General features: G+C 42.7%; 1 protein-coding gene across 3 annotated transcripts; it reads right to left on the bottom strand.

The window, feature by feature from the left end:
• Positions 1 to 882: 882 nt before the first annotated feature.
• On the bottom strand, positions 883 to 9,086 carry Rfx5 (regulatory factor X5). Of its 3 annotated transcripts, none has more exons than XM_047526429.1 (10): positions 8,984 to 9,086; positions 8,013 to 8,147; positions 7,729 to 7,762; positions 7,196 to 7,278; positions 6,175 to 6,294; positions 5,870 to 5,989; positions 5,652 to 5,730; positions 5,171 to 5,372; positions 4,579 to 4,679; positions 883 to 4,412 (listed from the first exon to the last, which is right to left on the bottom strand). In XM_047526429.1, the coding sequence occupies exons 2-10, from the start codon at positions 8,126 to 8,128 to the stop codon at positions 3,426 to 3,428; spliced, it is 1,842 nt and encodes a 613-aa protein (XP_047382385.1). In that variant the 5' UTR covers positions 8,129 to 8,147; positions 8,984 to 9,086; the 3' UTR covers positions 883 to 3,425. The 3 variants fall into 3 exon arrangements, with proteins under 3 accessions (XP_047382385.1, XP_047382395.1, XP_047382376.1); XM_047526439.1 differs by having other exon boundaries at positions 8,924 to 9,006; XM_047526420.1 differs by lacking the exon at positions 8,984 to 9,086 and adding an exon at positions 8,540 to 8,625.
• Positions 9,087 to 15,847: the final 6,761 nt, after the last annotated feature.

The following is a 15,847-nucleotide window of genomic DNA, read 5'->3' as shown; positions in this document are numbered from 1 at the left end:
AAAAAAAAAAAAAGGTAGCAGACATGCTATAGTCTCTGAATACAAATTATTAAGTTGAAAATAAGTGCCAAAAAATAAAACTTTAGGGCTAGAGTTGTAGCTCAGTGGTAGAGCGCTTGCCTAGCATAGGTGAGGCACTGGGTTCGATTCTCAGCACCACATATAAGTAAGTAAAATAAAGGTCCATTGACAAATAAAAAATAAAAATAAAATAATAAACAAAATAAAATTTTAAGTCTTCAGACATCTGGAAATTTACAAAACTTTTCTAAATAATTTGTGAGGGGTTGGGGGCTTAGCTCAGTGGAAGAACACTTCCCTAGCATGTACAAAGCCTTGGGTTTGATCCTCAGCATCTCCCACCTCCAAAAAAGCTAGTCAAAAAGTGGTATACCTTTAGAACTAAATAATAATCAAAATACTGTATAATACAAAAAAAGTTATAGAATGTAGAGAAGAGTTTTGAACTTAAAAAAAAAAAGTCTGAAAATTAGTTAAGTACCCAAATTAATATATTATAAAACATAAAATTAAACTTTAAGAAAGCAGAAGAGAAGAAATACATAAGAGCAGAATTGAAGGAAACAGAAAACAAACACATTAGAGAAGTGCAACTGGGTGTAGTGGCACATGCCTGCAATCCCAGCTACTCGGTAGGCTAGGGCAGGATTGCAGGTTCAAGGCCAGCCTGGGTAACTTAGGGAGACCCTGTCTCTAAATAAAAAATAAAACAGGTTGGGAATGTGGCTCAGTGGTTAAGTGCCCCTGGGTTCAATCCCTGGAACCAAAAAATAAAATAAAAATAAAAAATAAAATACACAAACTTCTGGTACAACTGATCAAGAGCAAGAAAAAAAAAAAAAAAAAAAAAAGAAGGTGCAAGTAAACAGCGGAAATGAAAAGGAAGACATGACTACCCAGGAGAAGAAAAAACAAATAGAAAAAATACACCATGTAAGAAAAGAAAATTTAGACATGAATTGCAAAAATTCTAGGGAAACACTTGGTCTAAATTGACTCATGAAGAAATAGATAGCCTACATAAGTTACTAAAGAAACTGAACCAAAAGTTAAAATTATTCCCACAAAGAAACACCAGGCTAAGGTGGCTTTATAGGTGAGTTTTACCAAACATTCAAGAACAGTTCATTTCACTCTGATGTAAACTCATCCAGAGGATAAAACAAGAGAGAACAGTTCCAGCTCAAAGGGTGTACAGACCAAAAGGACCATCTTAGAAACCTTTTTAGAAATCTTACTAAAAACAAAGGCACTAACATGTACAAGAATGTTCATAGCAGCATCATTCTTAATAGCAAAAATCTGGAAGCAGCCCAGCATTGAGAGGTGAATAGTGAAGAACTTGTGGTTTATGCTCTTGATGGAATATTATACAGATGAAAACAGATGAATCACAGCTATTACAACAACATGGATGAATCTCAGAAACAATGGTAAGTGCAAAAAGGCAAACATCAAGGTAGTAGTAGAGTAACATTTTTGTAAAGCTAAAAGACAAGCAAAACTAAACAATACATTCTTAAAGTACACATATGTGGTTAAAAAATATATATATATATAAAACAATTAATAAACACAATATTAAAGACAGTGGTTACCTCTAAAGAGAGGCAGGGGGACAAGATAGGGAGGAACACAAACTCAGTGATACAGTTTTAATGTGTGAACTGAGCACAGGGTCATAGTTACTCATTTTATTATTATATTTCATAATTTATTCATGTTACATATATTCTTTATATATCAAATACTACATATTATAATTTTTTTAAAAATCTGCTGTGGTGGAAACAAATGGACAAATGAGTATCTCCCTGAAAGAAAATCCATATTTCCTGGGAAGAACCAAGATTACCTGACCAAAGCTACCCTATGTAGAGAACAAAGGAGGTCCTCAATAAATATGGGTTAGTTTACTGCTTTTCCCAGGGACATATGTGGAATGTCTGCATCCCTTTCCCATAGTGCTCCCTGACATGCAGAACATCCTTCCATCTAGCCTAAACTCCACAGTCGAGCTAAGTCCTGATTATGTATGAGAAGAGACTGACACCTGGTGGACACAGAATGAATTTAATGAAATGACTAGGAAGTAAATCTCACTCTAGTTGGTGAAAGTGGCAATAGATGAGGAGATAGAGAAGCAAGAAAGAGAAGAAAGTGAAAAACAGGAAAAGGAAGGAACTCCATCCCGAGATATGTGTGGAAAAAAGGGTGATGTCATCTAAGTGACATTGAAGAGAGTCTCTAAAGAAAGAATTCCACCTCCTTCCTTCTGAGACTAGAACAAGAGGAAAGAAGTTAAAGCTACAGTAAGAGAATGCAAGACTGAGGGGAAAGGAAGCAGCTCTAGCTGGTCTCAGCCTAGCAAGGTAAAGCCACATGTACTTTGTAGTTGTAGTTATGTGTCAGCTGCCTCCCAGCAACACCCTCTGCGCAGTCTCCATGCCGGGGCTCTATGATTGTAAAGGGGCTGACTCTACCACCTTTTTCTCCAAAGGTATGGTCCATGGTGTGGAATAAGCAAATTAATACATAATCCTACTGGCCATATTCACTAGTCAGGGGTGGATGTGCGACCCAGGTTGGACTAAGCAGAACCAGGCACAATGATACCTTCTCTTTCTGGCTACACATAAATGAGCAAATCCTAGGAGCACTGGCAGCTATGAGGTAGCCCAGACTTAAGATGATTTTACATAGGTGGAGCAGTGAGACTAAAAACCAATCTGATATTTAGAGACATACCGAGTGACCAGATCAAGCTTCAGCTGGATCTAGCACTACCTCTGGATTTTCCAGTTACCCAAGCCAATAAATCTTTTTTACCTTCTCTACCTCTCAACCCCCACCCCCAAGTGTCTCACGCATGCTTAGCAAGTGCTCTGCCACTTTTTCTTTTTTCTTCCCAGCCCTTTATTCTGAGACATGGTCTTCCTAAATTGCCTGGTCTAATTGCCTAGACTGGCCTCAAACTTGCAATCCTCCTGCCTCAACCTCCCAAGTAGCTGAGATTACAGGTGTGTACCACCATATCCAGCAATCCTTTTTATCTTAAGCCAGTTTGAGTTAGATTTTCTATACTGAAAACCAGAAGATCTCTAACCTGTATATCCATCATACTTACCCCATCCCTGTCTTCCCACAGGAGAGCACAGGGATTGAGGTAAGAAGGTCACTACAGATTTATTGGTTAAACTAAAGTCAAGGCAGACATTAAGCTGGAAAAGTCAGAGGCAGCCATCAGGCACTGTGTAAGGCTGGGCAACTCAGCTGTCCATACAGAAGAGAATGACTCCCTTAGGGAAAGAATTGCACATGAGAAGCAAGTGCAGTGAAGCTACCAGGCGGGCAGGCAGAGTTAACATATGGACAACAGACATTCTTCCTCACAGACCTGTCTATCATGGGGGTGTTGCTTCTGGGTCTTTACGCTCATGGGTTAAGGAACTTTGAAGCACATGCCCCTTTAAGTCTTTATTACCCTGTGCTGCCATGTCTACCTCTCGCTTTACCAACGGAAGAGCCTCCTTTTGGCTTCTGCTGCCCTTGATGACACTCACTTTTGAGATGACAAGAGGAATTTTATCTTCTGCTTCTTTGGCTTGCCGGGAACTGGGATCCCTTCCTCCTTTGGAAACAGCACCATCTTCCTGTGCTTGGGCAAACATTGTTCCCTGCTCAGCCTCTACCCCTGCTCCTGGCCTCTCTGACCCTCCGGCTGAGTTGCTGTCCCCTCCCGAGCCCCATGTCTCCCATGGTAACCTCGAGGACTGGGTAGAGTCCATGGCAGCGGCTGACTTCTCAGGGGTGGAATTTCTTTCTCCACTTCCACCTGACTTTTTTCGGGGGCGCCCCCGTTTTCTTTTGGCATCACTTGCTGTATCCTCTGTATCCTGCTTTGCTGCTTTAGCTGGTGGGTCCTGCCCACTGGCCTCACTCATAGGTACTTCAGCTGTCCTCTTGACACCCTTATCCTGGGGTCCTGGGTCACCACCTATGCCTACCTCCTTGTTCTCTGTGCCTCGGGGCTGAGTGAGTCCCCCAGGTGAAGCTCGCCCAGGCCCAGGTCCAGGCAGAGCAGGAACTGTTGGTAAGATCATGTTAATGATAGGCACAGCTGCCTGGGGTCCCCCAGCCCTACTGGGTAGGGGCAGTGTAGCCACTTTCAGGGTGCCTGAAGAAAGCTTGGGGGCCAGGATGGGTGAAGAGACTCGGATCGGTGGAACAAGTGAAGGAGGGGCACGGGGAAGGAGCAAAGGCAGCCGGGCCACTAGGGCATTAACCTGTGGGTTACTGGCTGATGGTGCGGAGCTCTCAATTACACTCTTCTTCCGCTCTCCACGTGCCGGAGGGCCAGGCCCAGCCCGGGTTTCCAGCTCCTTTGGAGACTAAAAAGCAGAGAGAACCACAGTAAGGTGTGAAGACCAGATACTGGAGGAAATGCAAGCACTAGAGAAACCCAAGGTGAAAGAGTTGGGGACCCAGTAGGGGAAGGGTATACTTATACTAAAGCCCCAGCCCAGTGTAGCAAGTCAGGGATGTTGCCCTCCTTACCTGGGCCGGTCTCTCTGGTTTCTTATGGGCTCCCCCCTCCAGGTTCTCTATTCCATTCTTGGATTTAGATGATCGTTCCCGAGGGGCATGTTCATCCTCTTCTGCAGAGGTGCCAGAAAAGATGATAAAGTGAGGGTGAAGGAGGATACTGAGGAATGAAGGAACGAGATGATTCTAATTGCCTGACTGCCAGAGAGAGGGGAAAGCAGGATATCTAAAGCATGTCTCAGAAGGGTCTCCAGGAAGAGCCAGGCATGGTGGCACATGCCTGTAATACCAGCCTCCCAGGAGGCTGAGGCAGGAGGGTCACAAATTCCAGGCCAGCCTCAACAACCTAGTAAAAAACTCTTTCTCAAAATAAAAAGGGATAGGGATGTAGCTCAGTGGTACAGCACCCCTGGGTTCAATCCCCAGTACCAAAAAGATTTAAAAAAAAAAAAAAAAAAAAAAAAAAAAAGAAGGGTCTCCAGGAATAGAAGGCAATTCCAAGGTATTTCTATTCTAGGATGTGGGAAGGCCTTTAAAGTTGAAAGTGGCTGAGGGTTTCTCAGAAATGAGAGGAGGTCCTAGACATAAGTGAGGTTCTACACACCACCAAGCCCCATGGCCTTAAGCACATGGGCATGTGCAGATCGGGCAGAGATGAGATGCTGCTGTAGCAGGAAGCGGGCAACCTCAACGATGGAACTGAAGGACCGTTTCAGGATTCGCTCTGCCCAGTCACAGGTTAGGGCACAGGCTGCCTCTACCAGTTCATCCCGAGGTGCTGGGGTTACTTCTGGACCCATTTCTGGCTGTGAGGGGAAAGGACAATCACACTCCATACTAAAGAAAAAGGACCCTTCCCCCTGGCTATTATTGACCAAAACTGAAAACAGATTGGAGATGGGAGTAGCCTCTACTCATCCTGCCAGAAACCACAAACTCTCTTTATCGTCTGTTTTGGTCTTATGTAGCCAAAGGGCACCCAGAAGCAATGTGTACAATGACCTAGGCTGTGTCAGCCCTTAAAACATGTCCCAAAGACCTCCAACTTTTATCTAAGAAAGAAGAGGGGAAGAGCTATTACTTACACTCTCAGCCTTTAAGTCAAGTCCAGGCAGGGGTGGCATAGATACCAAGGTCTTCCTTCGTATACCACTGTAGCAATACCTGATGCAAGTTAAGGAGCAGCAACACTTGGGGTTCTCCAAACCCCTTAGGCAAGTTAGACTTTTGCCACTGCTGGCTCTCCATACCCTATGTCTTCCTCCCCATGTCCCTCAGCCCCGTCCTCTCCAGTCAAGGATACTTGGACTGACCCCGACCACCAAGCCTTCGGGCCTTGATGTTAGGGAAGATCTCTCTGATGATTTTGCCGAAGTTGGCTGTGCTGAGTGGGCGGCAACAGGCAAGACTCTCACAATACTTCCTGAGTGAGTGGGGTGCAACAAGGGAAGTTACTCAGAAAAGGAGGGCATAGGTAGATTCAGGGTGTTCCTAGGGACTGAGTATGGGGAACTCTTTCAAAAAGTCAGGCTCCACCAAGGCAGGTCTCTCTCCACAGGTGAGGGTTAGGCCTGTACCCACCAACCCAGGCACCACCCCTCCACCCACCGATAGGCATCATAAACACTCTGCTTTGGCAGACAGGTATCCGTGTGCTCTTCCAGGTGGTTGCGGATCCACCGGTAGGCATACATGTACTCCTCATTGCTGAGTGTGCTGGGCTCTGAGCTGCAAGAGAAGTAAAAGGAACAAGTATTACCAAGCTCTCAACAACTGTCCTGGTTCTGAGACAGGAATATAGGCCATGCATATGCAGCTAGGGAAGGGGTCTCAGATTAAAAAAAGGAGGAAGAGAGGACTAGGAAACGAAGCTTCTGACCCCAGGTGGTCTTAGCCACGAGGATAGTTCCTTAATAATCCCTAGCAATGACCAACCACAAAATGTTCTCCATGGTACTTATGCCAACAAACCCTCAACTATACCTTTATGCTAATAAAGGCTTAGAAACCACTCTCCCGATTTGCTCAAGATGACGAATTAGAGTTGTTTAGCCCGTTTCTGAATCTTATATTTATATGTCATCCTATTGATCACCTATAGGGACAGATCAAGCCCATTAAAAACCCCTAGACAGGGCTGGACTGTAGCTCAGTGGCTAAGAGCTTGCCTAGCATAGGTGAGGCACTGGGTTTGATCCTTAGCACCACATAAACAAATAAAGGCATTCTGTCCATTTACAACTATAAAAAAATTAAAAAGCAAACAAACAAACAAAAATCTTAGCCAGAAGACAGAAGCACCCTCCCTTGTGACCCCTCCTATACTGCAGTTCTTTTCTGCTTTAAATAAATCTTGCTATTCTACTACCCTCTACATGGATCTCATTCTTTAAATTCGTGAGACAAAGAACCCACTTGATATCATGCTCAGTGTTAAAAGTTCTTCCCAGACTAACATTTTAATGACGATGGACCAAATTACTTCACCCAGATTCACCTTTCCCTGAGAAACCAGGCCAGGGCAGGGGCCTTTCTTCTTGATCAAGGCCAACAGCTATGAAACCAACTCACTTCACCTCTTCCCAGTGAGACTGTCTCTGACATCTAAAACTCTACCACCCAAACTTACCTTTTCTCTCCAGTGCTGGGACCTGGGGGGAGCTGAAGGTAGAGATACAGTTTGTCGTTGTCTGAGAATTTCTGAACATCTTGCTGAAGTAGGAGGGAACAGAGACAGGAGAAACCATAAGGCCAAGAACAATGGGATGTAGGAACCTCTAATCCCTACCATAGTTTGAGTTTGGCTGACTTAGAGATTGTCAAGCAAGCACTAGGCCCAGGATTTGATGATTTCCAGCACAAAAAAAAAAAAAAAAAAAAAAAAAGGAATGAAATGATTTGAGGTTGGAGGCTTCTGTGTACTCTGAGGAACCCTATGGGCTATCATGGAGAGAAGAAAGCAGAGGGGACCAGCTCTGATTTTTATCACTACTGGACAACTACACAAGGGGTCACAGAGAGATGAAGTGAGATGCTCAAAGTCAATCTGGCAGTAAGTTGCAAAGTCAATTATCTTTTGACAAGGTAGACATAAACTCAGGTCATTCCCACCATCTTCATCCTCCACCAATGCCATCTCTCTACTTTTCCCAACATGCTTACCAGGATTCCCTCTACTTTGTTCTGCACGGCCTTGCTGTGGAGAAAAAGAGAAAGCTAGAGGTCACACACAATGTTTTCCCATTCCTTTGACTGCTAGGGAGGACAAAGGCCTGAAACACCTGGCAGATGATCAAGAGATGACCAAGAATGACCAAGAATCTTGCCATGCTCAGAGGCACCTGTCTGGAAAGAGGCAGTTCATCCCATGAAAGTGAAGTGCTACAGGGATCTATCCTGAGCTCTGGAATAGGATATGGAATATGGAGATGGTAATGAGTACTTACGAAATGGTACCTCGGAGCCTTTGGAGAAGGGTAGTAGGTTCCCCAGCCTCAGTACCACCTTGGGGGGCCCTTGCCCCAGTCTTGGGGCTCTTAGCATCAGGCTCATCTTCTGCCATCCTGGCATGAGGGCTAGAGCTGAGAGCGGGTAAGATATGAAGATTTAACTCACACTGGCCTTCCCTTCTCTTGAAGACCCCAGGGCAGCCCTCATCTCTACCCAGAAAGACAGAAAAACAAAAAGCTCCAAGTTTCCTCAGTGGTCTTTTTTTCACCACTCCCTGTCTCCAAAAATCAGAAATTATTCCATTACTTCACCAGGCCAAAGAGATCTTTGCCATCTCTATTCTCTCTGCCCACCTTTCTAAGACTACTAAATTTGGAGAACCATACGGGAATACATAGGGGGATGGGGAATCGACGTTAGAAAGAAATGTTCATTTCTTCTCGAGTTCCATGCCGTCCCTCTCCCCCTCAAACACAGCAATAACAACCGCAAAACAAAGTTCAATTCTCAGCACTGATTTTACCTGAGAGGTCAGAAAGGATAGGAACATAATCAGCCCTTCCACGCTCGGGGTGGAGAGGGAAGCTGGGCCCAAGTTCTCATTGCTTAATCTCGCCACGGCTTCCCCCGCGCCCCCTCCCCTCCGCGCCGGTCCCTACGTCATCTCCCACAACATCCCATCCCGATGCGCGCCCCCACCTCTCTCCCTGCCCCCTCCCTCCAATCCCTGGCTGCTGCAAAGTGGGGGGGCTCGGGGCGGCGGAACTCTTGGGCTGGGCGTAGGAGACCCGGTAGGGGGAAAGGGGTCCCAGATTCGGGACACGTGCACATGGGTAAAAAAGCTGGTGAAATACAGCCGAAATCTTTTTTCCTGCTCTCTTCCCAACTCACATCTCCCCTTCCCTACCTCTGAACAGCCGCCTTCCAACACAAGCAACCATAAAGATAAGGGAGAAAGAGAAACTACCTCGTAGCCACCTTCACTCCAGCCCAGCCCCACGGTCCTGGCCCAGCGGGCTCGTGCGTTGCTTTATTTTCCTTTTTCTGAATGGTTCTAACAGCTGCGATCTGCCCGGATACTCCGACGGCGGGCTCTGTCATTGGTCGTCGCCGTCACCCGGAGACAGAAGGCGCCCGGCCCGCACAGGCGGCAGCCAAAGTCTGCCTGGCAACAGAATCTGATTGGTCATCAGGGGAGGGAAAATCCAAAGTTGGTCTTATTTGAGTCAAGAGGGGGAAGTCCGGGTTAGGTTTCAGTTAAAACTGGGGTCGGTTGGGACTGCCGGTCCCTAGAGGTTCCTCTCTTAAAGGGACCGCAGGACAAAATTCGGCTCCCTTTGGAGCTTTTTCCTCTTTTGCCCTGTCCTACATCTCGGCTGTTTTCCGGCTGATCGTCAGTGCTGCCGGAAGAAAATCAGTGGGTGATAAAGTAACTAGAAAATTATGGGTAGTAGTGAGATAGGAAGGTAGATCACCCATACGCAGATGGGATAAGTGCTTCGGAGGAGGTAAGGAGACTTCAGGCCTGGAGAACATCCTGTTGCTGCCTCTGACAGCTTCAACTGCAATGGCTCTTTCTTGACTTTTGTCTCCAAGTTTTGTTTTCAAACCTCTGGCTGACCAGTTTTACCCCTATTGAAAAGGGAATAATGGGTTTTAACTTTAATGTTATAATTTTACAGTTACACCTTTTGTTTAATTAGGGTTGGTATCGGTACTGGAAGTTAGCATTATAGCCTATCTGTCCTGGAGGTGATGGTGATGCCTTAACTCCGGCTGTTCTGTTAGAATAGTACTTCTGTACAACACTTAACAGGCAGCAGTTATAAGGTGAAATTAGCAAGAGCACAAACATACTTCATTTGTAAACATGATAGACACAAGAAATTATCTTGATAGATAATGTTGCTGCATACTTGGTCTTTGCTTTGTCCCCAATATCAATCCAATATGAAGACATGGTATTGAGAAAAAGGAAAAAGAAGTTTTATTTCTTTGTTAGCAAAGGCAAAACACAGGTGACTCTACCTATCAGGGTAATAATGGTCCCTTAAAATGTTTTAATGGTTACATTTCAGTTGTGCCCTGTCCAGGGTCATAATTTATTTGTAGCTTTGAGAGATAGCAATTTTTTAAATCTTTGTTTTAAGGAGCCATGTTGTTTTTAAACATAGAGAATTAGACTTTGTTCTATATCAGTATATTAAAAATCCTGACCTTAGAAACAAATTCTTAAAGCCAGGAGTCTTAGTGCACGCCCATAATTCCAGTGGCTTGGGAGGCTGAGGCAAGAAGATCAAGCCAGCCTCAGCAACTTAGCAAGGTCTTAAGCAACTTAGGGAGACCCAGTCTCAAAATAAAAAATAGAAAGGGCTAGGATATTGTTCAGTAGGTAAGTGCCCCTGGGTTCAATCCCTGGTAACAAAAAAACACAAAACAACAACAACAAAACACCTTTAAATAACTTTACTGACTCTACTGATTATAGCCAACTTAATCACACACAAACTTTTTGAGATTTACCATCACAAACCTTTTGTAACTTACTTAGACACTCTTTAACTTGTTTATGTCATTTGTCTTGTCCTCTTTATCTTCGACTTTAGGACCAGAATATTACTTTATCATAAAGAATACTTTCTCTTCCAGAAACATTACTTTGTTCTTTCAATTTTTCTTAAGAAAATTTATTTCCATACTTATAAGTTTCTTATATGTCCCATTTTCCTGTTGCTGGTATTTTAAAAAATTTACCTTTTGAGCCAGACGTGGTGGTACACGCCTATAAGTCCGGCAACTCCAGAGGCTGAGACAGGAGGATCAGATTGCAAGTTCCAAGCCAGCCTCAGCAACTTAGGGAGGCCTTTTCTCAAAATAAAATAAAATAAAAAAGGGTAGGGATGTAGTTCAGTGGTAAAGTACCCCTGGGTTAAATCCCCAGTACCAATTAAATTTATCTTTTAAAACAATCCTTATGAAACTTCTGAACTTAGACAAACTACTCCTTTTTAATCAGACAAAGTACTTCATTCTTTTTATAGTACTTTAATCGAAACACAGCTGGAGCTTTTTGTACTCCTGGCATGTGGAATTATAGAATCTTAGATTTTTTTTTAAAATATTTTTTTAGTTGTCAATGGATCTTTATTTTATTTATTTATATATGGTACTGAGAATTGAACCCAGTGCCGCACACATGCCAGGCAAGCGCTCTACCATTGAGCCACAGACCCAACCCCAGAATCTTAGAATTTTAATTCTTAGTAACACCTGGCTTTTAAAGACTCAGAAACAGAACACTCAAGCTACTTTTCTATTTACCAACAATTTAGAAGAACACATTTAATAGACCCAAATACATGTTGTCTTATAGAATTCAAGAAGCCAATAGTACTTGTTGGCTTTGCACACTAACCAGGTGTCTCTTCTAACAAATATATTTATGAAAATCCCATTTAGGTTAAATCTAATTTGCCCATTTAGTTGTTATTTTTAGGTTATGCATGAAAACTAAGATATCAGACAAGTGTACTTAACATTTTAAATCGTCTTTTTCCTGCTGAAGAAAAATCCTAGAAGAAATAGACATTATACTTTAAACATTTTATAGAAACCAACACTCTATTGATTGATTGGACACCTAGAGAAATGTTTGGGTTAGTAATTTTTTTTCTCTTTCCACATTTTTTTTTAATTGGTGCATTATAGTTGTACATAATGATGGAATTTGTTGTTACATATTGGTACGTGCACACAATATAACAATATAATTTGACTAAAATCCCAGCCCTTTCTCCTTCCCTCCTCACCTCCCACTCCTGGTCCTTTTCCTCTGTGGATCTCCCTTTGGTTTTTATGAGATCCCCCAACATCTTTCTGTTCCTTTTCCCTCTATAGCTTCCACATATGAGGGAAAACATATCCTTGACCATCAGAATTTGGCTTATTTCACTTAACATAATAGTCTTTATTTCCACCCATTTTCCTACAAATGACATAATTTCATTTTTCTCTCTGGGGAGTCAGGCATGATGGCACACGCCTGTAGTCCCAGTGACTCAGGAAGCAGGAGGATCGAGAGTTCAAAGCCAGCTTCAGCAACTTAGTGTGGCCCTAAGCAACCCTGTCTCTAAATAAAATATAAAAAAGAACCGGGGATGTAACTCAGAGGTTAAGCACCCCTGGGTTTAATACCTGGTATCAAAAACAAACAAAAAACTCCATGGTGTACATATATCACATTTTCTTTATCTATTCATCTGTGGATGGCCACCTAGGTTGGCTATTGTGAATTGTACTGCTATAAACATGGGTATGCATGTATCACTATAGTATGATGACTTTAATTCTTTAGGATAAATACTGAAGAGTGTTATAGCTGGGTCATGTGGTAGTTCCTTTGCCTAGTCATTTGAGGAAACTCCATACTGATTTACATAGTAGTTGTACTAATTTTCAATCCCACCAACAGTATAAGTGTTCCTTTTTCTCCACATCTTCTAGCTGGTTTAGTAATTTTAAAGACATCCTTACTCTTACCCATTTAACCAACTTAAGTCACATGAACTGAAAGGCATTTAGGTCCATTCCTTATTTATGAATACTCATTTATCTTTATGCCAATTTTGGTACCATGTACATGATTTATAGACATAAACATGTATATGTCGACATAACTTATAATACATAGGTGTGCACACATATACATAAAAATTGACAGGAAATGAAGATTTTATAGATCTTTTTTGCCATGTCTTAGATTCCCACAGGTTGGAGACAAAAGAACTACAGATATTGAATTCTACAGATTGTCATATTTAACCCTTTAGAAATTAAAATAGAGGAACTGGGGTTGTAGCTCAGTGGTAGAGTGCTTGCCTAGCACTTGGAAGGCACTGTGTTCAATCCTCAGCACCACATAAAAATAAATAAATAAAATATTGTGTCCATCTACAACTAAAAAAAAAAAAAAAAAGAAATTAAAATGAAGCCTATCCCAGATTTTTACAGTATGATTAAGACATGGGAAGGACCTGTGCAGTTGAAGATGTTAGAAATAGAGTCTGTCTGTCATGGTGGACACTGAAATCATCTTCAGTGGGGACAAATCCACTCCCACCATTACCACAATTTTTTCTCCCTCCTTAGGGCTCTTCAGTGGAGAAGATCTCTCTCCTTTTCCAGTGTATTTGACAGTTAACATTTGAATAATTGATCTCTGAATAAAGACAGTAGAAAAAAACACCTAGAAACTCCAGTTAGACACAACAGGACTAGTTGGTGCAGGACCAAATGTGAATTCACCAGAAAAACCTTGAGCTCAGAAAAAGAGGGTTTAAAAAATAATGGCATGGTTGTCCATGTATGAATAATATGTCAAAATGTACTCTACTGTCATATATATCTAAAAAGAACAAATAAAAAAATGGCATGGTCATAATTACTCTAGTAGAGAAGCACATGGAACATCTTTATCAGACCAGAGTATACTCTTGGATCAGGTTAGAGCCAACCCAGATATTTATAGAATGTGGGAACCCATGAAGTCCTCAGTAAAAGATTTTTAAGAAAAAGAACATTTGCACATATGAGATCTTTTCATTTTACTTTGCCGATCTGAAGAGAAGAGAAACCCCTCCAGGAATTTGGGTATACCCTAACATTTCTGGACCTATTGTATCAGCTTCCTGAAGCTGAGTCTCCATAGTTTGGGGCAACTCCTGCTAAGTTGTCCCTGAAGCAGAATGTAGACCTCAAATGATCTGGTGCCTGATGCAATTGGCCTTTCCAGATTCCCTTCCTTTCTGTCTCTTCCTTTTTCTAGCATTTAGGGAGGAACTTACCGAAAGGACAGAATTCCAGAGTATAAGAAAGGAGAAAACAGTCTTCTATGCCCACAGCAGCATGTATTTAAAAATGACACCTTTTAAAACAGGCTCCTGCTCAGGTAGCTTACATTCCAGATGGATATCAGGCAGGCAGATAAGGAAAAAGGAAAGCTGCCATTTTGAGCATGAGAGGCAAAAAAGCTTATACATAGGGACTTTTGATCATTTATTTTTTTTCCTTTTTGTAAAACAAGTCTAGCTGAAGATAGTGGTATAGTTTATTTCCCTTCAAAGGCATTTTTCCCCTCCATCCTCCAGCGGGTAATCAGGACACAGAAAAACCCTAGACATTTCTTCCTTAAGGTCTGGGGGTCAAATTTATCCCAATTTCTTTTGACAAAATTCCAGAGGAGTGGAAACCTGGCTTTTCACTTTGAAACAAAAGGAGGAGTCAGGGTATCCCCCAATATCCCTTATCTCCTATAAGCCAGGGTGTCCCATGAATTTCATCCTGGACAGTAGTAGGTCCTGTCTCATGTGCAACCAGAGAGATGTGGACCTATTGGACTAGTCATGCTTACCAGCTAGGCCCTACCTGAAGCCTTCTCTGGCCAGCTAGGTGATTCCCTAATTGGAACAATTTGGACTTATTTATCTGTGGGGCATCCTGAGCCCACCACCACCAGTTCAGAAACTTTTGGAGGAAGATGGGCCTCACTCAGTATGGAGGATCCTAACTTCTTGATAAATACTTGAGTTAAGGGAGAACATTTGCCAACTGATTGTGCCTTTAAATTTTGTCTTAAAGCTTCCCCATATCCTGGGGAGGGGGAGTTCCTTTTTCTTGTAGGACCATGGTCTTTGTTATGCTCCTTAATTTGAACAAGGAGGCAAGCCTGACGGTATTCTGGATGATAGCCCCAATTGAGAAGGGCAAATGATTGTGTTCCCTGAACTAGGAGAGATAAATGGTAGTTTACTGTAATTAAGCGAAATAGAACTGATTTTTTTGCTGCAGGACAAAGGGGGATACAGAAGGAAAGGTGCCTTAGGAAGGTCTAAAGAAGAAAGTGTAATTTTGAAGCTAGGGGAGCTCCATCTTGGTAATCTCCCCCAGTGGGTCCCTGTTTAAGAGGTAAACGCCAAGGATGGACTTGGGATTTGGTCCCAGAAAGCATTTGAAAGTCTGGAAGTCCCTAGAGACTTTATTTAGGCACTTAAAAGAGAAAAGATAAAAGAATTGAGGCTCAGCAGGACTTTTAGTTACGAGTAGACTGGGAACTAGGGTGTACATATGGAAGAGGCATTTTTGTAGAGAAGGAGAAAAACTCCTTGGCTTATGCTCCGAAATAATAGGTCACCTCTTTCCAAAAGACCTTAGATCAGACTAAGACTTCGTCTCACGATCCAAGATTTTGTCAGGTGAGGGTGCCCTCCACCATCAGACCAAATCAGTCAGAAACAGAAAGACAGGTAACGGTCTATATTTTGTACCCTTCAAGGCTGTCAGGTCAGACTCGGGACATGAGACCTTCATTCAGCATTGGGAGTCGTTCCAGTCTTCTGCCTTCTATTGTCTCAAGCCTTCCTCTGTCCCATGCACAAATTCTCTCCCACAGAAAGGAAACTGAAGCTAGTTAGGACAGACATATCCAATGCCTAGGTGAATGGAAATCAGCCCCACCTGCCCAACAAGTCTGTCACTTGAGTCTTAAAAACCAACAGTCACACTGGTCACTTTTAACTGGCTGACAGGTGCCCAGTGTTTAAAGACAGTTTATCCCCTTAGAAAGAGCACCGAGAAGAGAAATGAGAGCTCTCTTGTCTGTATTACTCATCCTTCCATAGATCCCTGATGAGCCCCCACAAATGTTATATGGAGCCAGATGTCAGGTGGCATCTCTGCTTGCTAATTCAAAGAATGAAATCCATAGACACAAGGGTGAGCACAAAGTAACAGGATTTATTAGAGTAATAGAAAGAAAGCAGAACTCCTGAATGGG

The sequence above is a fragment of the Sciurus carolinensis genome, chromosome 1 (assembly GCF_902686445.1).
Source record: "Sciurus carolinensis chromosome 1, mSciCar1.2, whole genome shotgun sequence".
NCBI lineage: Eukaryota > Metazoa > Chordata > Mammalia > Rodentia > Sciuridae > Sciurus > Sciurus carolinensis.
The sequence above is the reverse complement of the archived record's forward strand: the minus strand, read 5'-3'. Positions and strand labels throughout refer to the sequence as shown.

Excerpts from the sequence above, each read along its gene's own strand:
- Rfx5 (XM_047526429.1), bottom strand. The coding sequence starts at position 8,128 with ATGGCAGAAGATGAGCCTGATGCTAAGAGCCCCAAGACTGGGGCAAGG. Across the intron at positions 7,279-7,728 it reads ACAAAGTAGAGGGAATCCTG|CAAGATGTTCAGAAATTCTC; the intron begins GTAAGCATGTTG and ends CTCCTACTTCAG. Across the intron at positions 5,731-5,869 it reads GGTGGTCGGGGTCAGTCCAA|GTATTGCTACAGTGGTATAC; the intron begins GTATCCTTGACT and ends AACTTGCATCAG.